At 39.3% G+C, this 26495-nt stretch overlaps 5 protein-coding genes across 11 annotated transcripts; all 5 read left to right on the plus strand.

Annotated features, from left to right (window-relative positions):
• Nucleotides 1-459: 459 nt before the first annotated feature.
• LOC135167286 (USP6 N-terminal-like protein) lies at nucleotides 460-5327 on the plus strand. Of its 3 annotated transcripts, none has more exons than XM_064130322.1 (6): nucleotides 460-619; nucleotides 803-1022; nucleotides 1435-1758; nucleotides 2179-2366; nucleotides 2800-3281; nucleotides 3471-5327. In XM_064130322.1, the coding sequence occupies exons 2-6, from the start codon at nucleotides 838-840 to the stop codon at nucleotides 4023-4025; spliced, it is 1734 nt and encodes a 577-aa protein (XP_063986392.1). In that variant the 5' UTR covers nucleotides 460-619; nucleotides 803-837; the 3' UTR covers nucleotides 4026-5327. The 3 variants fall into 3 exon arrangements, with proteins under 3 accessions (XP_063986392.1, XP_063986393.1, XP_063986391.1); XM_064130323.1 differs by having other exon boundaries at nucleotides 464-619; nucleotides 808-1022; XM_064130321.1 differs by having other exon boundaries at nucleotides 469-619; nucleotides 680-1022.
• A 675-nt stretch (nucleotides 5328-6002) lies between these two features.
• On the plus strand, nucleotides 6003-7922 carry LOC135167293 (ubiquitin carboxyl-terminal hydrolase isozyme L3). The gene is made up of 6 exons (XM_064130337.1): nucleotides 6003-6212; nucleotides 6293-6304; nucleotides 6391-6519; nucleotides 6829-6974; nucleotides 7063-7283; nucleotides 7532-7922. The coding sequence occupies exons 1-6, from the start codon at nucleotides 6180-6182 to the stop codon at nucleotides 7672-7674; spliced, it is 684 nt and encodes a 227-aa protein (XP_063986407.1). The 5' UTR covers nucleotides 6003-6179; the 3' UTR covers nucleotides 7675-7922.
• A 149-nt stretch (nucleotides 7923-8071) lies between these two features.
• Nucleotides 8072-10328, plus strand: LOC135167283 (conserved oligomeric Golgi complex subunit 6). Its single transcript, XM_064130317.1, has 3 exons — nucleotides 8072-8307; nucleotides 8411-9988; nucleotides 10070-10328. The coding sequence occupies exons 1-3, from the start codon at nucleotides 8221-8223 to the stop codon at nucleotides 10301-10303; spliced, it is 1899 nt and encodes a 632-aa protein (XP_063986387.1). The 5' UTR covers nucleotides 8072-8220; the 3' UTR covers nucleotides 10304-10328.
• A 211-nt stretch (nucleotides 10329-10539) lies between these two features.
• On the plus strand, nucleotides 10540-12656 carry Vamp7 (Vesicle-associated membrane protein 7). The gene is made up of 5 exons (XM_064130339.1): nucleotides 10540-10779; nucleotides 11307-11520; nucleotides 11621-11758; nucleotides 11838-11996; nucleotides 12149-12656. Exons 2-5 carry the CDS (start codon nucleotides 11317-11319, stop codon nucleotides 12308-12310), a joined length of 663 nt encoding a protein of 220 aa, XP_063986409.1. The 5' UTR covers nucleotides 10540-10779; nucleotides 11307-11316; the 3' UTR covers nucleotides 12311-12656.
• A 1431-nt stretch (nucleotides 12657-14087) lies between these two features.
• LOC135167152 (proton channel OtopLc-like) lies at nucleotides 14088-24558 on the plus strand. 5 transcript variants are annotated; one of them, XM_064130037.1, is made up of 8 exons: nucleotides 14088-14265; nucleotides 14687-15254; nucleotides 15820-16082; nucleotides 19573-19803; nucleotides 20481-20683; nucleotides 20851-21164; nucleotides 21768-21933; nucleotides 22556-24558. In XM_064130037.1, exons 2-8 carry the CDS (start codon nucleotides 15168-15170, stop codon nucleotides 23353-23355), a joined length of 2064 nt encoding a protein of 687 aa, XP_063986107.1. In that variant the 5' UTR covers nucleotides 14088-14265; nucleotides 14687-15167; the 3' UTR covers nucleotides 23356-24558. The 5 variants fall into 5 exon arrangements, with proteins under 5 accessions (XP_063986107.1, XP_063986105.1, XP_063986104.1 ...); XM_064130035.1 differs by having other exon boundaries at nucleotides 14090-14265; nucleotides 14671-15254; nucleotides 22352-24558; XM_064130034.1 differs by having other exon boundaries at nucleotides 14090-14265; nucleotides 22352-24558.
• The last annotated feature ends 1937 nt before the right edge of the window (nucleotides 24559-26495 follow it).

The following is a 26495-nucleotide window of genomic DNA, read 5'->3' on the forward strand; positions in this document are numbered from 1 at the left end:
CTTGTCGATAAATTTCCAATGTTGTAATTATGGCACATTCATTATGAAAATATTTGTTTTTATATGAATATTCATATCAAGGCTTTAGATAAATTTCAAAATCGCAAAGAACTCATCAACGATTTTTTAAAAATTTCTTTGTAATGAAATAGTCGCTTTCTCTATTTCTTTATTTTGTAATCTTCATTTCAAAAGAAGAATAGGATTTTTTTATTGAATGTTCCCAATGTTGTTGACTAATATTCTCAAGGCCATTGGAGCAGCTCAAGATTTATTGTAACGTCATATTAATAAAGAAAGATAATTAACAGTGAATTTTCTATTTTTGATAGTCCGTTCACTCAGTTCATTCTTTTAAAGTGAAAATGTTCCTTCCAAAATTGTGCAACAGAGAGATTGAATTTTGCCGCCTCATTACAGTCGATATAGTAGTTACCTACCATACCAATGGAGCTAACAATATGCCTATGACCCTGCGTTACATCAGTAAACGGCAGTGTTTGGTGATTTTCACCTAAAACAAACTCCCACCATGAGTAATACTCCAGAAAGTAGTGAAATATAAAAGGAAAATAATAAAAAAAAATCTGTGGTACAGTCAAGAATGCTAGCTAGACTGGTAAGTTACATTTTTTTTCCATCGAATCACAACTGACATCAGTTGTTTCGGATGTTTCAGTGTGTCAGTAACTGTATTAGAATGTCAATGCAAATGAGATGAAAATAATCTTAGACATTACTCGATAATGAAAGAAACATGAGGAAAATGGAGAATTAAATATTTTGGAAATTTTGATAAAAGTGAAGGTGGTGCAATTGGTGGGATAACGAGGAGGTATGCTTGAGAATATACCATCCTGTCGTGGAATGAATGAAGAAGAGTTGTTGAAACGATCCGCTGCTGAGCGGGACAGAATTTTCAGTAATTACGATCGTGGGAGAGAGCCTGGTGCACAGATTGATTCATGGGAGGATCCTGGATATGAGGTTTATCATACAACTGACAGATATGGATTCATTCAGTGAGTACTTGACATGTTTCTTCACTGGTTATTGCTCGACACATGGAACATTCATCAACATTTTATTTTATATATTATTGTTATTAACAATATTGTTTGGAATTGGAAATTGTTCATGAGGATAAAAGGCACACGTTTTTCGTGTTGAGAGGGTCAGTAGAAAGAGCGCCAAATATTAAGGTTTAACGGGATTCTTGGAATGTCCTTTCATGGAGAAATTGGGCCCAAAATGGAATTCATGAATAATAATGGGGTCTCGGAGATTATATTCAAATATTTGTTGAGCTCTTACTGTGACACACTTTCTTGATAAGAGGAATGGATTATTCAGAACTGATGAATATAGATAATAAGAAAATGAAAATATATTGCACATTATATTCGTAAAATTCTTAATTTTCTCTTGTCCTAGTGATAAACGGTTACCACGTAAGCATGAATCGAACGAAATTAAAATGCACCATATCGAGATGGAGAGAGTCAAGAAATGGGAGAAAATGACAAAACACTGGGACAGCCCAGCGACTAAGGAGAAATTGAGGAGGAGAATTTACAAGGGTATACCTGACAGGTTCAGGGGTCAAGTTTGGGCTCTACTACTTGGCATTCAAACGTTGAAACAAGAACACCCTGGAAAATATGAAGAGATGCTTAGTCTTGCTAGACAGTGGTCCACTGAGATACGACAGATCGATGCTGATGTTGCCAGACAATACAGAGATCATATTGATTATAGGTATGGATATTATGGTTTTTTTAAAAGTAGCTCCTATTTACGTATTGATTTATGCACAACAATGTCGCGATTAGGAACAATTTCATGCACTTGGTGGTCAAGTGGAAGACCATGACGTCTTATTTCATAGAAATCTCTGGAAAGACTAAAATCCTTTTTTATGAGCCATAAGTTTGGTTAGTCCTATCGTAAACATGATCATGAATTGCCTTGGAAAATAAGTAGTTCCAGAGCCAGAATATAGTTATTGATCCAAAAGTTAATCTGATATGTAGTTTCGTGCAGCGTAGTAAATGAGCCTGAATGTGTTTTAATAATAACGGGTCAAGATCCCTTCCATGCTCCTCATCTACCAGCTAATGCAATGAATTAGCTATGATAATTTAATAACTAATAAGTATTTTCTTTTTCTGTCATCAGGGAAAGATATAGCATCAAGCAGAGGTCAATGTTCTACGTATTGGCAGCCTACAGTATGTACAATATGGAAGTAGGTTATTGTCAAGGAATGTCTGTATTAGCAGGCCTGCTATTGCTCTATATGGACGAGGAGGATGCGTTCTGGGGACTCTCTGTGCTCCTTGCAGATAAGAAGTACTGCATGCATGGTTTGGATGATTTTATATTCTGGAATTTGCTAATTATCGACTGGACAAACCATTTCTAAACCTTTTCGTCTAATAAGGAGATCCAAGTGATTCTTGTAATTTTCTTAACGCAACTATTTTACGAATCTCATGTTAACAATATAATAGTCTTGTATAAATAATTGCAAAATTTTATTTAATTTGATGTGAAGTTTCTAGTGCCAATTTTATAGTGTACTTCGTACTAATATATAATTAATACCGCGCATAATTATTTAATACAATCGTTACTTATTCGAAAAATTGTCAAATTAGAAACGACTTGGATCTTCTCCATTTTTTGTTTGTTTTCATTTTTATTTTGAATTTTGACATCTAACGAATTACAACTGCTTTGTGTCCATTCTGAATGAAACTGCCCATAATAACTAATCTACGAACATTGCAATTGTAGGATTTTACATCGATGGATTTCCAAAGCTAAATCGTTTCATCGAACATCACGACAAAATAATGACGAAATTCCTTCCCAAATTAAAGCGAAAACTGGACAAGTATGGCTGTGACTCCATCCTGTATGCACTCAAGTGGTTTTTCGTTGTTTTCCAAGAGAGAACACCAGTCAGTCTTGGACTGAGAATTTGGGATGTTTTCCTGCTGGATGGGGATCGTATTTTATCCGCAATGGCGTACACAATAATGAAATTGCACAAACGCTATTTGCTACCGTTGGAGGGACTGGATGAATTTTGCAATTACCTTCAGATTAAATTGGAGAAGGATTTTCGGTATGATGATGATACTGTGATCAGTGCTATGGAAAGAAATCAGGAAGAACTCAAACGTGCTAAACTGGATTATCCTGGCGGGCCATTGGCTCAAGAATTACCACGATTTCCCTTCGGAACATTCAAAGAACCGTCTTTCACTAGCAAGGTAATTTTTTTATTGAGTTAATGCCTCAGCAGTGCGTTGATTAGGTTGATGAACTAGTCTCGTACGTAAGAATTAGAAATTGTTGGAGGAAAAAATTCTAAAAATTCGGATAGACAACGGATCAAAGGATTTTTGTTTCTTTTTCGATCTCCATCCAGACACATTGACATAACAAAAAATATTTTCCAGGTCGGCCGAAGAGCGGAAGAATTTTCCGAGGCTCAATTGGTACTTCGAGAATCAGTGACACAGCGAAGAGAGCTAGCAGTGACTGAGGAGACGCGCAACAGTCCAATCCCCAGTGGTAGTGACTTGGGGGGCAGTAAATTCTCTTTCGATCCAAGTATCGACGATGGTACTTCCCCCCACGGCTCACGCCGCTCTCTAGCCGACACTTCTGTCACTTCAACGGCAGATTTATCAGTTTTCAGTTCAGCGACACGATCGCAAGCACTCGACAATAGTTTGGATACTCAGAGCAATATGTCTGTTGGTTCATCGGGCAGTGGAGGGCTTCCAACCCCTCGTGCTACACCTCACCAACCCTCACCAGACGTGGTCAGAATTTACGTACCTTATTCACCGCTTTCGCCAAATTCATTCAAAGAGGATCTTCAGAGAACCCTTCCACGTTCACTCGAAACTAACAAAATCAGGATTAAAATTGATCCCGATGAAACTCCAATTGTAGATCTCAAGCCGTTCTCTCTCGATAGTCCAGATGTTGAACTCGATCTGAAATAATTATTAAACTTTTGGTTCATTGAGTTGGGAGGCTGCGATCCTCCGACACCGACGGAGAATAAAACTCTATTCTGCAAGCAAGTGGTAGAGAATAGTGTTCTAATGTTAAAAGTCATAATTTTGGGAATATTTCTCAAACTAGGAGATTTAGAATAAAATGTCAAGAGATTTGTTTTGTATAGAGAATGATTTCCTGTGAAATTTTTCTCTTGTCAAAGACTGAAAGAACTATTCCTGATTCTTATCTTTTTTTTCCATTTCAGAATTACCTCATTAGTGAAACAATACACTGAAAAATTGAAAAGATAAATTTCCTTTGTTTTATGAACTGTCTCTTGACGTTTCACCTACAATCACTAGTTTCCCAAGAGGGGAATGAGATAACTCCTAATTGATATTTTCAGTGAACAGAGAGGAAAATTGCTCGTTTAGAACCAATTTCGACTACTTTGAAAGCGTCAATTTTTCCACCTTTACTTTATCAGTTGAAAAACTATCAAACTTATATGGTGTACCTTTATTTAATTATGTGGTTCTCACGAGAGTCACTGAATTTTTTTTTTATATACTATTGATTCGTCAAACACCACGAAATCCAACTAGACACGTTTCTTTTTTTGCGTAATGCATCGACCGATAAGGGCCCTGAAGAGATCGACCGAGAATCATTATTTTTAGAGCTCCATTAATTAGTATTAATTTAATTAATTAAATAAGCATAAATTATGAAGGTTCTGATTGCCCGGATTCTTTCACATTTGACTATTTGATTGTTGAACTGTGGCAAGAAAATGGGAATCATTGATATTATTTTTTAATTGTGTATTATGAGACAGAAGATTGTAAAATAATAATCATGCCTATGGAAATTGTTCAATAATTGTAAAGATTAGATCTTGAAGTAATTTTTCGTGAATTGCAATTGTTCACAAACAGTAGTGTATAGGATGTGTTTAAATGGCAGTATCTCGATGAAAATAAAGATGAAGTAATTTAAAGAAAACGGGAAAAATAAATTTAAAAAACTCAATTGAAGAGTGATGTGGTAATCTCTAGAGATAGAGTGCGATATAAATGTCGATAAAAATAATGTAATAAAGCTATAAGATAATTATTCGTGAAAATTATAGAATTTAAGAGCTCGAGATGAAATGATTCTTTTTTTCACATGACAATTACGATAATAATTTCGCGTAAAATTCTCTTAGTTGATTTTATTTTTTTAAGTGAATTTTTCTTGTAATACTACGCGGCAATGTATTTTTTGAGTGATGAGATTAAAAAAAGTATTAAAACTTGAAATTGTGGATTTTATTCTGGGGAAATGGGCGAGGGAAAATCGCGAAACACTGCAAGATCATTTTACAATTAATCATCGTCCAAGGAAACAATTTTAAAAAATGACCATTTTAAAGCTGAAAAAATTCTCTTTCCTTTTGACGTCTTATGTCAATATCATTTCTTCCTCTCATGTTCCTCCTTTTATTTATTCAATTTCATGTAATTCAAAGAACGCATGTTACCGGCGGAACACCTCCGCAAAATTGCGAAAAAATCGCATCATGCAGATGTCAAAGTATGCAATTTTGTAAACCATTGTATCGTTCCTGTCACCTCAGAGATTATAGGGGGGGATTGCTGGTACCTACAGGGCGGCTTCAACTGCATAATTTCATCGCGGTGGCCCATGAAGTACGATGATGAACGTGCCTGTCGGTAAGATATTACCAGGGAAAACGTAGCTAACTGGGTCGGGGCACTTTTTTGCTCTACGAGGTCCAGGAACACAGACAAACGTGAAAAATCAAAAAATCGATTTTAGACCATTTCTGGAGGCTTAGAAAAATCGCAAATCGTCTCATGAATCGAATGTCACGTACTTCGTGGTAATGCCTTACCGATGGGCACGATCACTCTCGTAGTTCATGCGCCACCGCTACGAAATTATGCGGTCGAAGACACTCCATAACTGTCCGCAATCTCCTCTATAATCGCAGGTCTCGTTGTTGATGCCGGCATAGTCACACCGCTGACATTATCCAAAAAGCCATAAAATCGCTGATTTTTTCCACAAAAAAAAGCCCAGGGCCGATCAAGAATCTCAGATTAATAATTAAAGTCTTCGCTGAGAGTCTAGTAGATAGAAAAGGCAGGATGGCTCTAGTACCCCTAGAATCCAATCCCGAGGTAAACCTGATTAGTCTCATCCGTCGTTTGCACTTTTTTTCGCCATAGGAGAAATTATGAATCATCACTTTTTGTTTCAGGTTATGACCAAGGTTAAAGGAACAGACGACTCATTTACATCCACTTGCGTATGAGCGTTTCTTTTTAATTATAAGTTTTAATTTGTAATTATTTTTAGTTTATACATCAACTTGGAGTACCAGACAAATTCTCTTTGGTGGATGTTTATGGATTAGATGGAGATTTGCTGGCTATGGTCCCCAGACCAGTACTTGCTTTAATTCTACTGTATCCGGATTGTGGAAAGGTAATTAAAATATTTTCCCAGAGACGTGGATAACCATTTGGGTGATTGTAATTATCAAATAACATTATACACATAATTGGATTATTTTGCTGTCAGACGTCAGAAGGTACTTGTTTGTTAGTTGAGACACTTAGGAAAAAGTCAATAAAATAACTACAAATTCTTTAAAAGAAAATTCTCTTGGAATTCTCTGTCTTTTTTTAGTAATTGACGTCCATTTGTTCGTGACGGTTCCCCGGGGAAGAAGTGAAAAAAATCCTAATTTCAACCAACAATTACTCAACTAATATTTTTGTATTTATTGATAAGGCTAGTGCATACACGGCAGACTTAGTAACCAAAATCAAGGACGAAGGTCAAGAAGTTTCTCCAAATGTTTTTCACATGGAGCAGTCTGTCTCCAACGCCTGTGGAACTGTTGCCCTAGTGCACGCAATTGCTAATAATCAAGATCGGTAATATATGAAAAATTATTAAAATTGGATCCATTGTACCTCACTCTTCTCGATTATCCTCACCTTCGTACTGCGATTCATTTTCCAGAATCGACCTTGATGATGGCATATTGAAAACATTCCTGGAGAAAGCTAAAGATCTGTCTTTCTCAGAGCGCGGGGAATTATTAGTAAATACTGCTAGTAAAATCATTGACGCTCATGAACAACTAGCCCAGGAAGGTCAGACCCAAGCTCCTCAGGAGGATGCCCCCGTTTATCATCATTTTGTAGCATTCGTTGAGAAGGATGGATCCTTGTACGAATTGGGTGAGTAACATGAAGTAAAGTATTCCCAAAAGTTCATAGAGAAATTCCGAATTTAAAATTTCCGTAGTAGAGGGGATATACCACTTGAAAGTTGGAAAATTAGTGAAAAGTTTCAGCTCATTGAATTTGTCGATATTAAGAGACTGGAATCCGCGAAATCGTGAAGAGAGACGAGGAATTTAACTTAAGACTTTGCTATTTTATTTATATTGAATAATTCATTTGCAAATTTGTTTCCTGTACTTCAGATGGCAGAAAACCATTCCCAATCAATTATGGCCCAACAACGAAGGACGATTTACTCGAAAATGCCACCAAAGTCTGCGGAGAATACATGGCGAGAGATCCTGAGGAAGTTCGTTTCACCATGATCGCACTTGTCGCCGATTAAAAGTTTTCGCATTAAATGCAGAACAAATCAAATACCAATACTATACTTTGGCTTTCGTGCGAATTCGTATCCGCACGAGACAATGCGCCGAAATATTGTATTCATGTATTGGAAATGCTTATGACGGCAGCAAAAATGCTGGAATGCAACGCTGGATGTTCTGAGAGAAGAAAATATTCTGGATAAAAGAAAAACTTTAATACGTGTTTCTAAATGATTTTGAAATATAGTTCAACGTTTCTATGTAATTGATTTTTATTTACTCGATTAACATTTTCCATAAGTCCTCTCAGTTAAAATTTTCGGTCTGTTCCGGCCATTTTGAGCTCGAGAGATTTTTTTTCTAGGAAATAGTAAAAAAATATTTCCCTCACTAACTATAATCTTAATCTTCTTTTTTAACGCCGCACGAGTCGAGTGAATTCGGTTGATAAATTAGAAATATGTAATATCGACGTAACATCAGCTGGCAGCTGACGTGACAGTTCCAACCTCCCACGAAAATAAATAAACTATTGTTACGAAGTTCTATTATTTTATTATGAAATGGCAACGATGGGAGATAAAAATTCAAACTCTTCACTCGTGAAACGAGTGAATAAACTTCTGGAGTCTCGGCCGGAAAATGACAAGGTAATAAACGTCAGAGGAACCCGGCACGTAATCAACGTTTTTTGAGCAAAAATATCTTTTAACTTTGATTTTTAACAACTCACGTCTCCATAAAATTTTCCAGGACACACTGGAGGCTCTCAAGGAGCTCTCCACCTTCTTCCCCGAGAACACCCTGAATAACCGTAGAAATCTCCGCAGTAAAATAGAAAAACGAGGTCTAGCAATAAACGAAGAGTTCCTATCAGCCTTCAGGGAAGTGAAGTCCACCCTGGACGACATTCACCGGGATGTTCTTGGGATGAACAACTCAATTCAATCGATGACGAGTCGTTTGCAAGCCACGAAGACCCAGACCCTGAGCCTCATAGATCGCACCACGAAACTCCAGAATGAGAGTAAAAAGTTGTCGATGCAGCACGAAGTGGCGACAGCTTTCATAAGGACGTTTGAGCTCTCCAGGAATGAGATATCAATCCTGCACGGCCAGACGAGGGAAGAACCCATCACTGAGGAGTTCTTCGCGGTTATCAATCGTCTCCAGACGATCCACAGCAGCTGCAGAGTTCTCATGCAGTCGGGATATCAAACACTCGGACTCGACGTCATGCAGAGAATGACGTTGCTGCAGGAGGCTGCGCTGGAAAGATTGTACAGATGGACACAGAACCAGTGCAGGCACATTGAGCACGATCACTTCGCTCCTTTGTTGATAAAGGGAATGTGCAAGCTCCAGGACAGGCCTGTCCTGTTTAAATATATTATCGATGAGTACTGCACTGCCAGGAGGGCCGTCATTGTCGGAGCTTTCATCGATGCGTTGACCCTGGGGAGCAAAACCGGAGGGACGCCTAATCCCATTGAAATGAGGGCTGATGATCCCACGAGGTACGTGGGGGATATGCTAGCCTGGTTGCATCAGGCGATCCCAGTTGAAAAGGAGAATATTTTGACACTTTTGAAGGCATGTGATAAGACAGATATCTCAGATCAGGTGAAGCACGCCCTCGGTAACATCACCGAGGGTCTCTGCCATCCCCTGAAGTCCAGAATCGAGCATCTACTCGACTTCGAGGCACCTGCCACCGTGTTATATTCAGTCATGTCACTCATTCGATATTACCTAGGAATTTTATCGGATATCATTCCTGAGAGTGTCCTGGTGAACACATTGAGTGAACTCCTGGAGCTCAGTGAGAGGAGTTTCAATGCCAGATTGCAGAAGGAGACTCGTACGGCGCTTGGAGATCGTGCTGAACCGCCTGGTCAGGATCTTGTTCCAGCTGTGTCTGTTTCCAGACTTCTAGGACTTTTGAGTGATGTTCTGTCAGTTGCATTGATCGTCACTGGGGACGACAGGGAGAAGGACATTCAGAGGATTGTCTCGTGTATAATTGATCCATTACTTCAAGAAGTCGACGAGACGGCCACAAGGCTTCCAGCAGTGGACATGGCGGTCTACTTATTAAATTGTCTTCATCAGATTCATTCAACTTTGTCTCTCTATGAATATATGGACCAGAGACTCGAGAGACTTCAGGCCCAATCCGATGCACAAATAGACACCCTGACGTCTGAATTGGCGAGTTCGCTTGTGGCTAATCTCAACCTGGGGCCTATCTACACTATTCTCCAGGGGAAGGAGCACGGACCCCTCTCAGCAATTCCTGGAATGGATCCAGTTAGTGTGAAGGAGTTCACTGTGAGTTGAAAATTTTTACTCTGGTGATTTAATTGACACTTCACAGCTGTTCACTTGTGGCTTTCTTTTTTTTTTCTTCAGAATAAATTGGAGTCTTTCCTTCTGATGTCTGATGCCTTCCTCCTTCCGCAAATAAGCCTCCTTCAAAACAGCACTCATCGGTCGACCGCTTTGAAGAGATCATTCCAAGTTATCGGGGCTATTTACAAACAACTTTACGATGCCTGTTATGATCCTAAAAATCAGTATCAAAATCCTGCTGGATTGTTCGTTAGAACACCAGAGGATCTGCTCGACAAACTTGTATCTCAATAAAGATTGAATTAATATTTTTTATTTATATCCGGCTCTAATTATTCCGTTTAATTTTATAGTCATCAGTCTATATTAAGACATTTTTCCGTTCGCAAATCGTAAAGACAATATCCCCACGATTTTACGTACGTGCAGAAGCAAATTGTTAATTTATTCGGGAGAATAACAATTTTATATCCAATAAGTGGACAATTTCTTTGAATTTCTAGTTGTGTATTTTTCCGCACAGCGCTGACGATGCTCAACGTAAGCACTGGGTGGGGGTGTGTAGTTCACATCTGGCATCTCTCTTGACGTTTCTCTCAACACCAAGTAACTTGAGTAAAACCCAGCCTTGATAATAATTAATCAAGTTGATAATTATATTGATGTGAATTTACATACGGCAATTTATTAGCTCGAAGAGGAGTTGATCAACGTCATCCCAACAGCTCTGTGAAAGTTGACGGATTAATACGTCTTATTTGATCGACTGGGTGAGTCACAGCCTCTGATTCATTGTTGACAGTATTTCCGTTGAACCTGGTAATTTCTTCATTGTGACATGATCACTGGTATGCTGTTCTTCATGTGGATTCCTTCCTCACTAGTATTTTGTTACATTCCTTTTCTTGACAGTGAACAAAATCATTGGGGGCTGGGTTCCATACTTGTTTGGGGGAATTGTTTTTCTGTCAGGGAGGTTGGAGTCGCTCCTTCCTTTGTTCAATAATAAAATGAACAAATTTGAATAACTGTAATGTATTCGTTAAAAATTGAAACCATTTTGGACGTTGTCAACACATTATCAGACACTTTGACGTTTATTACCAAGAGTTGAAGCTCATTAGATCTTGTAAATGCTTTTATGATTAGTTTCCCATTCGATAGAATGCTCCCCTGTTTTTTTATTAATTTTAATTTCATTTTATGAGATATTCGTCGAGGAAATTGAACGTTTTTGGCGTGTTGATGATGACTTGTTGATGAGAGTCAGTAAAAACTATATTTTCCGATGTTTTAGAGCCATCAACATGCCACTGCTGTACAGTGTCGTTGCACGTGGGCCCACAGTGCTGGCCAAGTATGCCTCATGCTCTGGAAACTTCGAGGAAGTGACTGAACAAATTCTTTCAAAAATACCACCCCAGAATGACAAACTCACCTACTCTCAAGGACCCTATCTCTTTCACTACATCTGCGAGGACAGGATTATCTACATGTGTATATCAGACGATGTGAGAATTTTTTCCTATTGCTACAGCCCAATCGAACATCTTCAAGAACTTTTATTTGAATTAAAGCATGATAACAGCGAGTGTTATTAACTCTTCTCAGGATTTCCAACGATCGAGAGCATTCTTATTTCTGAACGAGATCAAGAGGAGATTCCAAGCTAGCTATGGGCCTGGTGCACAGGCTGCCCTGGCCTATGCCATGAACACGGAATTCTCCAGAGTATTGGCCAATGAAATGGTAAGAAAACAAACCATATAAATTACCAATCGTTGAGTAAATTAATGGGATTGATATTTATTTCTGATTAATTCTGCAGAGACACTACAGCGAATCAAAGGACATCGACACTCTATCAAAAGTACATGGTGAACTGGACGAATTAAAAGATATCATGGTGAGGAATATCGATAACATTGCAATGAGAGGAGAGCGATTGGAGTTGCTTGTTAATAAGACTGAAAATTTGACTGCCAGTGTAAGTAGAAAAATTTATACCCAAAATATTCATTCGAATCAGATAATTCACTTGCTGATAGATCAACATCAATATGTGGAAAACTGATAGCGTAAATACAATTGGGGAAATGGATGAAAATAAATTATTCATAATTATGTCGTTCTTTACAGTCTGTCACATTCAGAAAGACCAGCAGAAACTTGGCAAGATCTCTTTTCTGGAAAAATATAAAAATCTATGCAATTGTTGGTGCTGTTCTGATAGTGGGTGTCTACTTCATCGTATCCATGTTCTGCGGGGGGCTCGCCTGGCAAAAGTGCGTTGGGAACTGATAAGAACGCAACAAGTCCCATAAAAATAGGGAAAATTGGGGGAAACAGCACATGTGATACAGCTATTGAATATATTCACCGCTCCAGACGTTTATTAACTCGTAAGGACTGTATATATTGTATACGTATTGATTATCGCATCATTTATCCGACATTATTATCGATCCGTTAGATATGACAATTTGATAACACGTCCAGATGATAATAATTATATGTAATTCTTGTATTTTGGAAATTCAACTGTATCTGACACTTATTATTTGGAGAGGAATAATTATTGAAATATAATGGTTAGAGGTGAAAAGTTATGTATTTTCAATTATTTCGAAATAAAAGAGATTATCAGAACCATTGTGTTATTATTGCACTGGCACTGCGCAAAACTACGCATATATTTTAGTCTACGCAAATCTCGTGGAATATGGGTCTTGATGTATGATAGATACATCATTGATAAACAGGGAAAAGAACGGATGATCACCACTGATAATCTTCACTCTGTCCTTGACATTGACGAAGATGTGGCGCCTCGTAGTGAGCCAGCTACGCATAGTGGAGACGTGTGACGTCATTAATTTCTCCCTCCGAAATTATTTCATAATTTTTTAATTGGCGGACGGCCAAACTCTGAAATCGCTAACGCATCTGTCCTTCAAGAATTGATTTTTACATTTACATAAACGTTTTGCTTCCCAAAACGAGTCGATATGCGCAAAGTGCTTGTTTTGCGCACGACGTTTCTAAAATTCGTACGTCTTCGATATTTTTATTTTCTTTCGGAATCTACAAAATTTAGGAAAATTTTTATTGATACCTTTTGTATGGGGTGAATTGAGCGCTACAAAAAATGTAATTACAAAAATTCCTCTCTCCCCTTTAGATTCGTAGATCTGGCTCGAAAACTTGACTCAGAGACGAGTCACCTAATCTCGTTTAACCACTTCCTCTGGATTTCCCTGTCCTTCACCTATTTTTGTCGACCCATCCTTCAAACATCAAAAATGTTTCTCCCAGTGCAAGAATAAGTCACCAGAGCCCTTAGCAAGCCCACTCCACCGTCTTCATCCCCCGAGATATTCCGAATTTTTCCCTCGAATTGGCCTTTCAACCGCCTCAGCCCCAGGTCCTCCACAAACTTCGGGATTCCTCTCGCCCTCACCCAGAATTTCTCCCCCGCCCACCTGACCACCCCACGGAGGAGCGAAAAAATCTCGTGGGAGAGAGGGGGTATCCCAGTGGCGCTGGCGTCGCGACGCCCGGGTCATTCCAGCCTCGGTGCTCTCGGGATGTCGATGACTCGTGTGGCGCGCCGCCCTTCGGGGGTGCGAATACCTCTCTTCTCTCTCACGTATACGATTGATCCGGTGAACCAGGCTGGTGAATTTTCGGGCGTTGAGCGCAAATTACATGTTGCATTCCTGAATTAATTAACCACCCTCCATTGAAATTGGCCGCCGAAAAAAAAAAAAAATAATCATTCCCATTCCGTCACTACGAAGAACATCGGTGTGGGTGATTGGTCAATCTCGCTGAGGGGGAGGAAGGGACAGAATGAATCAGGACAACAGAGTGTGTATGTACACACAAATGCCGGCTCAGACACTCGAACGTCATTGTACTAGTGGGGTTGTACTACGCTACTTTTACTACCATTGAATCCCAGCGGAGGAGGGGGTGGCGAGGGTGTGTGGGGGGGGGGTGAGGTGGCACGGGGGAGGGGGCGGCATTGGAAGAGGCGGCAAAGTTGGCACACACACGAAGGGGTGGGAAGGAGAGGAGGGTGAGAGATGGTTCCAGTTCGTGACTTCGGCCTGCATCCCCTGTGTGCATCCACCTCGTGTCTAGTTTTTCATTGCTACTGATGACGTGCAGTACGTGCGAGGGTGTCTGGAGAAAGTGAACTTGTTGTAAAAGAAAATACCATAGACCATTCAAAACATGAGATAAAAATTCTGGTGAGTAAATATTTCTTTCCATTTTCCATCCCCTTTCGGCTGATTCTTCGTCTTTTATTTCCCTTCATTTCAATGAATATCCAGTCCTTTGAATTCTATTTTCATTTCCACACAGTCCTTTGTATATTCCGAGGGATTTCTGGGTCGTTCCGATACAGGGAATAATTAAAATCCAGTGCAATTCGAGTGGGAGTTGAATAAAATGGTTTTATTTTTTAAATCGATAACCCAAATATGTTTTTCTGTGATTATGACAGTCCCTCCGGGTATTTTAACTGGCCTCGATTGCAATGAAAGGAGTTATGTTTCGGTGTGCGTAAGGGTGGCTAAGGGCGGGGATCGTTTTATGGGCAGACAGCCCCCATTCTGGGCCGCGTGGTTGGTCGTTAACTATTCGTGGACCAGTGTTTGGGTATTTCAGGGAGTCAGGAGTCATTCTCCCCCGAGAATGCAGAAGTTAAAGTTGGATATTACGTTTTGTGATACGACGAATCGAGAAAATAGTGGAATGACAGTGGGCCGATTATTGCCTTACCAATTCCACTTGGAGGGAAGGGAAAAATCGATTCACCTGTAGCTTGGAAACATTGGAATTCGATACGTCGGAGTGAAAAGTGGAAAGGGAGATATCATAGGGGTGGTGTGGAGACGTATGAAAAGTCAACGGTGGAGACATCGAATGGGGGTGAAAAAAAGGGGTGGAGGATGATTCGACGTTCAAGGGCAATTGTTTCGCACAGTCGACAAACTCTGAGGATATGCACTCTTTAGAATTCCAAGGGTACATCGGACGCTGAGTGACTGAGACACACAAAGGAGAGGGCGACGACTAGAGAGAAGAATAGAGGGTAACCGATTGTCAGTGGGTGTATCAGAAGGGTGAGACGGAGATAAGAAATAAGATGGGTGAGAGCTCACCCGATCTCAGCCTACGGCTACGCCGTGGAAGCTCAGACTCCAGGGACTCTTTTTATATGGATTTTGCACAGGTAAATTTCCACTCTGAATTTCAATTAAGAGTCATTGCTAGGGGCTCAAGCAGCAGGGATGCTTGAGTAAACGGGTGAAATTCTTTTTTAATCATGAGGGTGGAAAGTGGTGGAAATGAGGAAATTCAGGGGTTGGGGTTTAATTAAATTTTTATGCTCTAGATAATGGAGAGAGTGGGAGGTTTTGTGGAAAATCATTGGGGTAGTTTTGAATCGTGAGAATAATTTCATTGGGGGATGAATTTCAGGTAGAAGGGGTGTAATGAGATGCATCAATAGAGCTTGCGAGACGGTTTCCCTGGAAAATTTATAAGATTCTGCAGATTTGGAGATATTTATCGGAGACTCGTCTGCAAATCGCTAACGAATTCATTAGAAATATTGCGAAATTATTTTTAGTTCTATTTGGAGAGACATTTACGGCACGAGAAGAACCATTTTTCCAAAAACAAATGTAAAAATAATTCCAGTAATTTCCTGACACCTCCGTCGACATTTAATTCAAAATTCGCGAATCTCTCTATTTTTAATTCACACCGAGTTGAAGTTTGTTTGCTCTTTTTAGGGCATTGATTCAGACATTGAGGAAGTGGCACGACCCGCCGACAACTCAGACCCACTTGCTGAGAATAATCTCGAGGACAATGAAGTTGACATGGATGAGAATTTTCCACCATTGGACGATGTCTGTGGTACAATACCAGAAGAGGCATCCGAGGAGTTACGTGAAGAGGAGGAGGCGGAGGCGGCTGCACTAGAGGCAGCCAGAGACAGTCCAGACTCGCCGGTAATTGCCGCCATTACGAAGAGGGCGCAAAAACCAAACGAGTGAGTAACAATTTACCCTCGTTTCACCCGACCCCCTCTCATTCAATTAACTCTTCATCCATCTACTTTAAACTTTACTCTAATTTCGAATGGATGCTTCCATATCCATCTTATTACTGACATTTGTACTCGAGGGCCAAAAGGGTGGAGCTGGGGAAACGGGAATTCCCAGTATTTTCATTAGGAAATGGAAGTCTACAAATGTCGAAATGTCGGGTTCAAACCGTTCAGGTGATTCTCAGAAGTTCGGAAAATACATTTTCGAAATTAAAAAGTGAATTAGAGCTTGGGGAATCTCCATGAAGATTTGAAAATAGAAAATTGCGGTTCTGTGCTTTTAGAAAAATTGATTTGCAGCTTTAAAACTCAATTATTTCACGACAGTCACATGCCATTTATCGGATATATTTATCCCTTTCATTAGTTTTTGTCTATTTTTTGTTGAGGATTTTAAAGACTAATTGAGGATTTCCAAGGACAAATTGGTTTTTACACTGAAGTGCAAGAGAAACTCCAGAAACGTTGGAAAAATTTCAGCCAAACATTTGCAACCGTCAAGATCCGTCTCACTATTTGATTCGACCCCCGGAACCGCCGATAATAAACGTCTCGCCCTTCAGTAAAACGCATTCCCCCTCCTCCTCCCCCTGGAATACCGATAAAACCGTCGCTGGGAAACCGATTGCCATCCGTAATCATTCTCCAAAACTCCATTTACTTCCTGCCCCGGATATCGAACGTATTACACATCCCCTCGTGCCAGCAATGGACTTCAGAAAACTTAGATGTGACGACGTTTCGATGCTGGATCGTATAATTCACGATCGAATGTCCATAATCTATTACTGGAGTGATATAAAATCCAGACACGAGTAGAATCATTGAAATTTTGAGATTTCATCGATTTTTTATGCTCTAGATAATTCAGAGAACAGGGGAAACTTTAGGGGTAGGAGTTTTGACTGTCGAAGGGAGATGGATCAGGGGATGGATCCAATAGAGAAGGGATGCAAGGGGTTTTCTACAAGAAACAGGGATTTATGGTAAATGGTTTCATGAAAATTCCCTCTTACAACCGACTATATCTGGAAAGCTCCGGATTATCTGTGTTCACATCTCCCCATAACTTGCTGCTGCATTCATAAGGATATTTTTATTTTTTTCGAAGGTCAATATTTAAACAGGTGAGGCAATCTTGTTGGCATGAGGTGAAACTGATCGAATTTTATGCTCCAGATAATTTGGGAAGTGGGGGAAATTGGGGAAAATGGCTGGGCCAGGAGTTTTCAGAGGAGGAATTCAATAAAGAAAAGGTACAAGAGATTGCTCAGTCCAGCGATAGGTCATTCAGGAACAGAATCGTCAAATGAACCTGAATTTTCCGGCGAACATTAGTTTTTTTATGAAAGAGCCCGTACGTCATCGATTATCAGGGAATGATTTCCATTTTTTCGTGGTCAATTACTCTACTCACTATCAGAGAAAAAAATTCTTTAAAAATTAGGTGCCTGGTCCGTAATCTACCGATGACTAGAATATTAATTATTATTAAAAATTACGGAATAGTTAATCACTTTTGCGCATTGAGAGAAAAATCGTTTAAAAATTAGGCGTCTGTTCCATAATCTGCCAGTCAAAACTATATTTGGTGAAAATTACGGAACAGTTGCGGACTTTTTCAGTGAACTTTCAGGAGAAAGTTTAGAATGTTCAGTGAAAAAACGTGTAACTGTTGTGTTATTTTTACTGAATATGGTTTTGACTCGCAGATCACGTAACAGACGTAATTTTTAACGAATTTTTCTCCCCGTGAATTTTCAGGAAAAAGTTCAAATCGTTCCAGAAAAAGTTTGAAACGTTCAGTAAAAAAATGCGTAATTAGTCCGTACTTTTTACTGAGCACTATTTTAACTGGCAGATGACGCAACAGAAAGTAGTTTTTATAGAATTTTTCTGTCTGCGCAGTGATAATTTCCCAAAAATCGATTTTTACCCTTCATAAAACCAACGACATCCAGAAACCTCTCGATTATCCATCGTGTGACGTCTCCGTGTTAAATCATATGATCCATTAGGGAATACCTACACCCGCGCTTCATAAATCCGAGTACCACCGATGGGATGACTGACAACTGGCCGGGGGATCAGTCTGTGATGTGGACTCGCGTTGATTCCGCCATGGACACGCTGACCGAGTGACGTTACTGTATCTGTCGGTTATAGTGGACACATTTGGGTCGTGAAAATGCTCATTAAGGAAACGTCACTCAGGTGAGGATTTTTCCCAGTGAAAAAAAAAACCGTCACAAAATATCGCCGAGAGCTTCTGCCGCTCTCGACGTTTTTCCCTCTTTCTCACTCTCCGCAAACCGTGAATGTCTTGGAAACCAGAGGAGATAGGTGGGTGAGGGTGGTGCCATTGAAAGGCGGAGAAAAAAGCCGATGAAAACCCCCGGGGGAAACTCCTCTCCGCTCCATTGGGTCGCGGACGGGGAATGCAATCAGCGATAAGCGAAACTTCTTCGGCAAATATCTCGAAATCTAATGCATGATAAAGAGGTTTGAACGAGGTTACGGAGACGGAAATTTCTTCAGTTATAACCAGAACCAAAAAAGCTCACGAAAAAAAAATATCGATCAAATCGAGTAATCGAGAAGCGAAATCAATCCCCAGAATTTTTTCATTCGATGCGATGAGATTCTTTCCGCTATTTTTTTAATAATTAATCGTGAACAATAGAATAGGAGGAGAACGAATCTCAGCCTCAACTAAATTTCAGTCTTAATGAAAAAGTCTCATCACAAAACCAACCAATCAGGCTCCAATTACCCCACTGATATCAAGATAAACCGGGTCTAGTCGGTTGGTTAACCGAGTTAGAGTGTATCACACTGGATGATAACAACGGATAGCGCCCAGAGGGGAATTTTACAAGTGAAGGTGGATTGAAGTGGATGAAAAAAAAAAATAATAAAGAAAGAAAGACGAAGGAAGAGGCATCTCGAGAACAGAGTGTGGAGGGGCGGGAACGGAGGGGGTTGGAAAGCTCCTTGCACAACCCCTCGCACACAATGAGCGAGCGCCACTCAGCCGCTGAATCAACCCCCACCCTCCTCGTCAAGTCCCTCTTTACCCCACCCCAGTGAACCCCAACCCCCATGGGGTTGAGCCGCTTTTGCAAAACTACGTGATTATTTCAAAAAGCTCACGTCTGAGATGAGCCAGTCTTCCTTTCTCCTTTCCTCCCTTCAGCCCCTGCGCTACTTCTTCACTTCTTATTCTTCCCATGTTAGTACATATGTACATGCATGTACTTCTGAATATCCTTTGTTCAAGGAATGAGCGATGAGAGATATTAAGAAGAGCACTGCTGGAATTTCCGAAATGTCATATTTTTTTTTCCAGACAATTTTACTAAATGAATGATTAAGTGGACTCATTATTTTTCATGTAATTATCTTTTAACATTGAAAATTGATCTTGTTACAGTTGGCCGGGTCTTCCAGGCGCTCTTCCATCCCCCGCATCCCCCACAGCAGTAATAGTATCCCCGGAGACACTCTCCCGCCACAGCAGCAGTTCTCCATCCCGAAATAATCGTCCAGTTGGTCAATTTGCCCTGGCAATTCCCTGCCCAGCGCGACCGATACCGGCGGTATGTTACCCCACGGCAACGTTCATCGATGTCGTCGAGGAGCCAGTGGGTCGGGACTTGGGAGCGTAAGTAAATAAACTAGTGAGATAAATAACTGGCCAATAAAATCCACACCGGGAGAAGTGGGGCCAAGGAAAAGGAAACATTCGTCATTGTCTAAAAAATCCAATTGCCACCGTTGACAAACAAGAATAAAATAATCAAATGATGAATTAAAGGGCATTATCAGGGATGGACTTCCCATAAATCTCTCTGGACAAACGGAAAGGAAAGATTTGCAAGGAAAGAGTTGGAATCACGTTGTCCACACGTGAACTCCTAATCCAACAATTACTGCCCACTTTAGGGATTATAAAACGACGACGCGTTGCATTGCCAGCAATTGAGCCAATGGTTTTTTATTTATATAATAAAGATGGATAGATAGATTTATGGGGACAGACGTGACACTCTGTATCAATTTTTTTCAATTTGTTCAAGTGGATTTAGAAATTTTTTACTAGTAAACATTTTTGTACTAAGCAGACATAATATTTCATGTTTGATGAGGCACAATTATATACTTATCTAGAAATTAATAATAAATATATTTGAGGGTCATTACAGATTCAACCATGTTCAGTCAATTAATGTGTTCACAAATTGAACTGAACGAAATTGGTGAATTCAGTGGGCTAAAAATAATCTATCGATGAATAGTGATGTAATTTTAGGAAATTAATTAACTCATCTGTACGAAAAGGTATGCATTAGCCACGACACTGAGTGCCCTTTATGGAAAGCTTCTCGTAGTAATGGGAATAGCGTTTCCTATGGCGGAGGTCATATCTTCCTACATTCCTCCTTCGTTCTACGAAGCCTTCTACCTGTACCTCTACTTCGGCAGTATGTTTTTCCTCTTCATCATCTGGGCAATGATGCTCAAGGACGGTAAACCCAAACACAGTAAGCATCAGACATCATTATAATGATTAATTTTTAATTAACGAAAATTTACCGACACTCTATGTTGCCCAACTCGTCAAGCTAATCATTAATTAAATTCAAATTTCCAATTGTTTTTTCCACACCTGATGTTCCTCCAATAACGACAATAAATCCCCTTCCTCCAGAGAGTGACCACAAGGACATCAGTGATTTGGACTCCAGTGGATCATCAAGCGCTGCTGGGGGCGACAGTGATTCACCTGGAAATGGTAATTCCTACTCAGAAGGCCTTTACCACCATCACTATGGCAGCTTCTACCTTCGTGTCGGTGCTGTTGCCTTCGGCATTGGTTCAATGATCTACTCTGGTCTGGAATTTGGCCAGTACTTCGAGCTCGAGCAGAACACAAAGTGCCACAACATCATGGTTGCTCTAACACCAGCAACACGAATGGCGTTTATCTTCATCCAGATGTACTTCATCTTCTTGAACAATGAGGTGGGTTGCACGAGTTTTATCGATCATGTTGAATAGCAAAAAAAAAAAAGAATGAGAGGTGCTCTACCACCCTCGTCAACCACTGGAAAACGGGGATAATGAGGTGGAAGGGTGAATGCCCCTTTGGGTTTTATCAACGTTCGTTCATCCTGTCAACTTTAAACGCAATGTTTTTACTTCCCAACGAAAGCTTTGTACGCGGAAAACCAAGTTGGGGAAGAATTACTAAAAAAATCGAGTAATTGTGTAGGTCTTTTTCACTGATGATAGTGAGGAAAAAAGCCAGACGAATGGTGAATTTTCATCTGCCAGCGCCGGAATATTCATTCAACATCAAATATTATGACTTTATAAAAAATTATAGCGGTGAACCTGAACACGAAGAGAAAAATTGAATAAAAATCATCAGAGAAAAACGTCGCAATTCACTCAACGTTTCTGGTTTTTCATCTTCCATTCCCATAAAAATTCCTCTTCCCTTAAAAACATTCGCGGTAATACTTTATCAGTCGACTCGTAAAAATTATCTCACCGTAAACAACGCTATTATTATCATTTTCCCATCTTTCGCTAAAATTATTTATTTGTTTTATTTTCTTTTAGCAAATGAAGGTGTCTACGCATCGTGTTGTTGCACGCTTTGGACTCATGCACATGATTGGTACTAATTTGTCGGTTTGGCTTAATGTGCTGGTACAGGAGACTAAACATGAAATTCTCACATTTTATAATCCTGAGAATAATTCGTTGAGGATTTCTCATCGCTTAGGTAAGTAATCTTGCTGTTTAATCCTAAAGGCTCCTCACCACCCTAAATCGACCCAAAACTAGTACAAAATGAACTACAAATCCAAAAACTTGTCTAGCGAATTCTCTAGACTTTTCTATTAAATTTTTTCATCCGTGTGATAAGTATTCACAGCTCACAATAACCTTATCAGTACGAGCCATTGTGAGCGACCTTTTATACGATTTTCCGGTCAATAACTCCCCACAATACATTGAATCACTCCGTAAAATCATAAATCCAAGCTGAGGGGTTATCCTACAGTGTTACCAGTTGATCAATCCTTTTATTCGCAACATCAGCATTATCTGCAACCCATAAACTCTATCTCCAAAACAATAACGACTGTTAATCTTTCTGTTCATAATCCATCATTTCCTAACTCATTAATCCCCCTCAGGAGGAAAAATTCACTTCGCCGAGCACCTCCATGACCATCACATCGAGCCAAACGACCACGTCTCTCACATTCGTCTCCCCCGTGGTCTGAAAGGCCCCCATCACATGTTCGAGTGCAGACGAACCAACATAATAGGCTCCCTTGTTCAGGACGCCAGTCCCTTCCTCTTCCCCTGCACCATCGAGTACAGTCTAATCTGTGCAGCGATCCTCTACGTTATGTGGAAGAACATATCAAAGGTTCGACAGCCAGCTCCAACAACACCACCAGGAAATCGTCATCACGCTCACGCATACCGAAGATCACCCCATCACTACAGTGTTGATTGTGCTGGTGCTCACAAGGGCCTCTTCATTGGAATTCTCATCCTGGTATTGACGATAATCTGCTTGATCCTCTTCTTCGTCCTCATCTCAAGGCCTGAGCTGGTGAATTTGGCTGTTACCGGTGTCAATATATGTGAGTTAGCCCTTTATGGCATGTCAACTCTGGCCACTCTGATTGGAATGCTGAGAATGAGGAAGCTGAGGTACGATGGCAACAGAAATCTAGAGCTGGACAATATTCTTCTCGTAGCAGCTCAAACTGGAATGTTCATATACTCAACATTCACAATCATCGGTGGACACTTTACAATAGAGAAGCACACGATTCTTGTTCTCATTACAGCACTAGCTAGTGTTGTACAAACAACATGTCAAACAATATTTATCCTCGATTCATCGAGACGATCGGTATCAACGTCCGAGCAAATTCGCCACAAGCCAGGACGTGAGATTGTGACATTTCTTCTTGTTACGAATTTGGCAATGTGGGCCATAAATACGTTAGAAAAATCAAGGGCTGAATCACATCCCGTTCAGTTGCATTTTTACGGTCTCTGGGCCTGGACCATCATCACTCATGTTTCAATGCCACTAGCTATTTTCTACAGATTCCACAGCACAGTCTGTCTGTGTGAAGTATGGAAAAGGGCTTATAAGGTCAAGCCGACATATATGTGACGCAGGCGATCGTGTGGGACGAAGAAGAGAAGGTGCATTGACAGTCACAAACGTCATAAGAATGTCCCCAGGCTCGATGTTATCACCGAGAATGATCCGACTTATTTTATGTGATTTACGAGGTATTACAATGATGTTTTATAAGTTATGAGTTTTTCTATTGTCTCAGGAAGAAATCAGTTGGTTGTCGTGTATTTAGGCATTTGCTGTTTAGGGGTCATTGAAGTTACAAAAAATTATCCAAATCTATAAAGCTACTTTGAATAATGAAACGAAGTCCATTCTAGGCGATATAATCTCAGAATATCGAAGGGGAAAAATCATTCTCAGATGTCTTGAGACCAATTGTAGCAAAAAAGAGTTGTATATTGGAAATTTTCCTGGCTTTTCATACACTCCGAATTGTTATCGCGATGTAGAGAAAATAAGAATAGGTGAATTACCCTCCACCTGATCAGAGATAAGATAAAAAATCAATTTGTAAAATTCATCAACTCCGGATGAGTTGAAGCCCGTTTTACCGTTCGATATTAGGTATTTCCGGTTTAATCTAAAGCGGATACAAAATACATACGCCAAACGACGGTCGTCCGTACAACGCCATCCCACTTAAGTCCAATTGAAACGATACGAATATGTAATATGTGTAATAAACGTGCACTAGACGTGACTATGTATTTTTTTTTTCGGTTCACCACCGGGCCGTAGTGGTATAGATCATTAAAGCGTCAATTTAGGTTTCAAGAGGTGATGTGTGTCTGGTCGATGATAATATCGCGTGAAGAGGAGCTTTGCATTCGATGATCTGTGCATTAAAAAATTCTAGAGACTCTAGGGGGTTCCTGTTTTCAACCCAAGTAGAGGTAAATTTTTTCGATAATTTAGTGGAAGACTAAACAGGGATTGGTATTTGTAGCGGTAGATTATCTTCATATCACGCACATGGAACAAATAAATGGGATCAATTTGATTCGAGACTGAAATATCATGCTCAATTTAATCTTGGGGTGGATGATAAAGTGTATGATGATGAACAAGCATTTTTCATTGAAAATTTTGCACTGATAAATCAAGTATTCACGAATGAGGGAAATTATACTGTCACGATTGAATGGCTTTTGTAAATCATTTCACGTTGAGATACATTGGAGTCGATTTCTAAAAAAAACATTACCACAGAAATTTCACGAATTTTATTTTTCACCAAGTGATTAACACTCCTGATGACTGTGACACGGTAATAACGGGAAGCGAGAATTGATTAACTGAAGTAGAAACATTGTACCATAATTTTTAATGATTCAATGATATTAATCAAATTTTTTGAAAAACTGTAAATATTCGTAACGATCCAGCTCGATGTTTTCTTAGTTAGATTAGAGAGAAAAATCTTCCTCACGTAATAGGTATATTACATTATAAATAAGATGCTATTATATTATAGATATATTATATACATTTATATACGAGATTTATATATTTATTATTGCGTTATACAATTATATGATATTTATTGCAAACTCATAATACGCACAAGATGAAAATTAAAGTGAAACGTTGATGATAGTTGAGATTTGCATCGGGATGGCCGTTTATTTATATAAAAAGTGAATTTGTTTCGACTGATATAGAGGAAAAAAAAATGTTTTTTCATTGTTGCTTGGCGGGCTTCACCTCCTTTCAATTAATCAGAGTGATTGAGGCTCGTCTGACTCTCGATGGGAGTCTCAACATCTCTTTATGTATCTCCTATTAAATTATCACTTCTGTTTCAAAATGACGATAAAAATGATTATGTAAAATCGCTGTAACATTTTCATGTCCGCATAACTCTAGTTCCTAATGCGATGTTTGTACTCTTATACCCTTTATACTATTTGTACCTTGCGAAAAATGAGAGGATTATGCAATACACTCGTCCGCAATAATTTATCTTCATTGATTAACCATTTCAGAGAATTTTAGTGGCCGGTGGAGTGAGGGAAAAGAGTAACTGATTATGCAAAAACAATTCTACAGTGAATCATCTCGAGCCTTGATATTTATCAAAAATGAGGCTGATAAGATGTGAATATATCTCATTTGACCACTTTGCTGCCGAATTTATTCAGTCAATTAAATAAAATTTCCAGTAAATTAAAAAAAAATTATCACAATGAAATTACCAGAATTTTTGAAGCTTTTTTTTCAAATCAAATACTTGAGGAAAAATTAATACAATTAATTAGGAAATTACGGACATTTTTCGTCACATATTCACTTTCGCGGGGGATTCGCAATTGGGTAAGTAGATAAAAGTTTCATTAATATTCACGAGTACGATACGAACTTGCATCAAAATAATTGGATTCTTCATTCATTCCATTCCGCACTGTTTGACTATACCGAAAATAAAAGGTCTACTTCTTGAATAACAATCAGAATATGTAATTAATTATTCAATCCTTTGGTATTCCAACAGAGAAAAGCTCTATAAATATTCTGCATTGAAGTCGTGCATTTAGGTTGAATAAGTCAAGCTCTCTATCATTGCAGCAATTGAATTTACAATTCCGTGGATCGAAGACTCATCTGTTAATCAATGAAACTATCAGTTTTTAAATATATCCAACGGAATCAGATGATCATTTTCATTAATAATTTATTATTGCTAATTAATATATGTTTTCGTTGATGTTAGCATGACCAATCCTTCCATTAAAAATCCTACATATTCAACACCCCATGGAAATTGGACGTAAAAAGCAACTACAGTTTCTCGATAATTCAATTACCTCATCCTCTTCCCTCTGAACTTTAACATTTCCATATAAAACCCCGTCACGAATCGATAATCCCACAATTAGCTGCTTATGTTCCAAAAAAGCCACATGATAACCACTGAGCAGTGGAACATAATCCATAAAGCCGAGGGGAATTACATGTGGTCCTCAGGCAGCGAAATTATACATTTGAAAGCACAGCGAGTTTTCATTCAAAAATTCCCTGTCCATTTCAACAATAGGCGTTAATTAACAAAGCATTGTTTTGTCGAAAAAATAATTCAGTCGACATAAACAAACGGTTGAATGTATTTGAAGACCTAATAAATGTAAATTTTCTTTAAATAACTAGAAAAAAATGACTTTGAACTTGTTAAT

Source organism: Diachasmimorpha longicaudata, chromosome 11, assembly GCF_034640455.1.
Source record: "Diachasmimorpha longicaudata isolate KC_UGA_2023 chromosome 11, iyDiaLong2, whole genome shotgun sequence".
In the NCBI taxonomy this organism is placed as follows: Eukaryota; Metazoa; Arthropoda; class Insecta; order Hymenoptera; family Braconidae; genus Diachasmimorpha; species Diachasmimorpha longicaudata.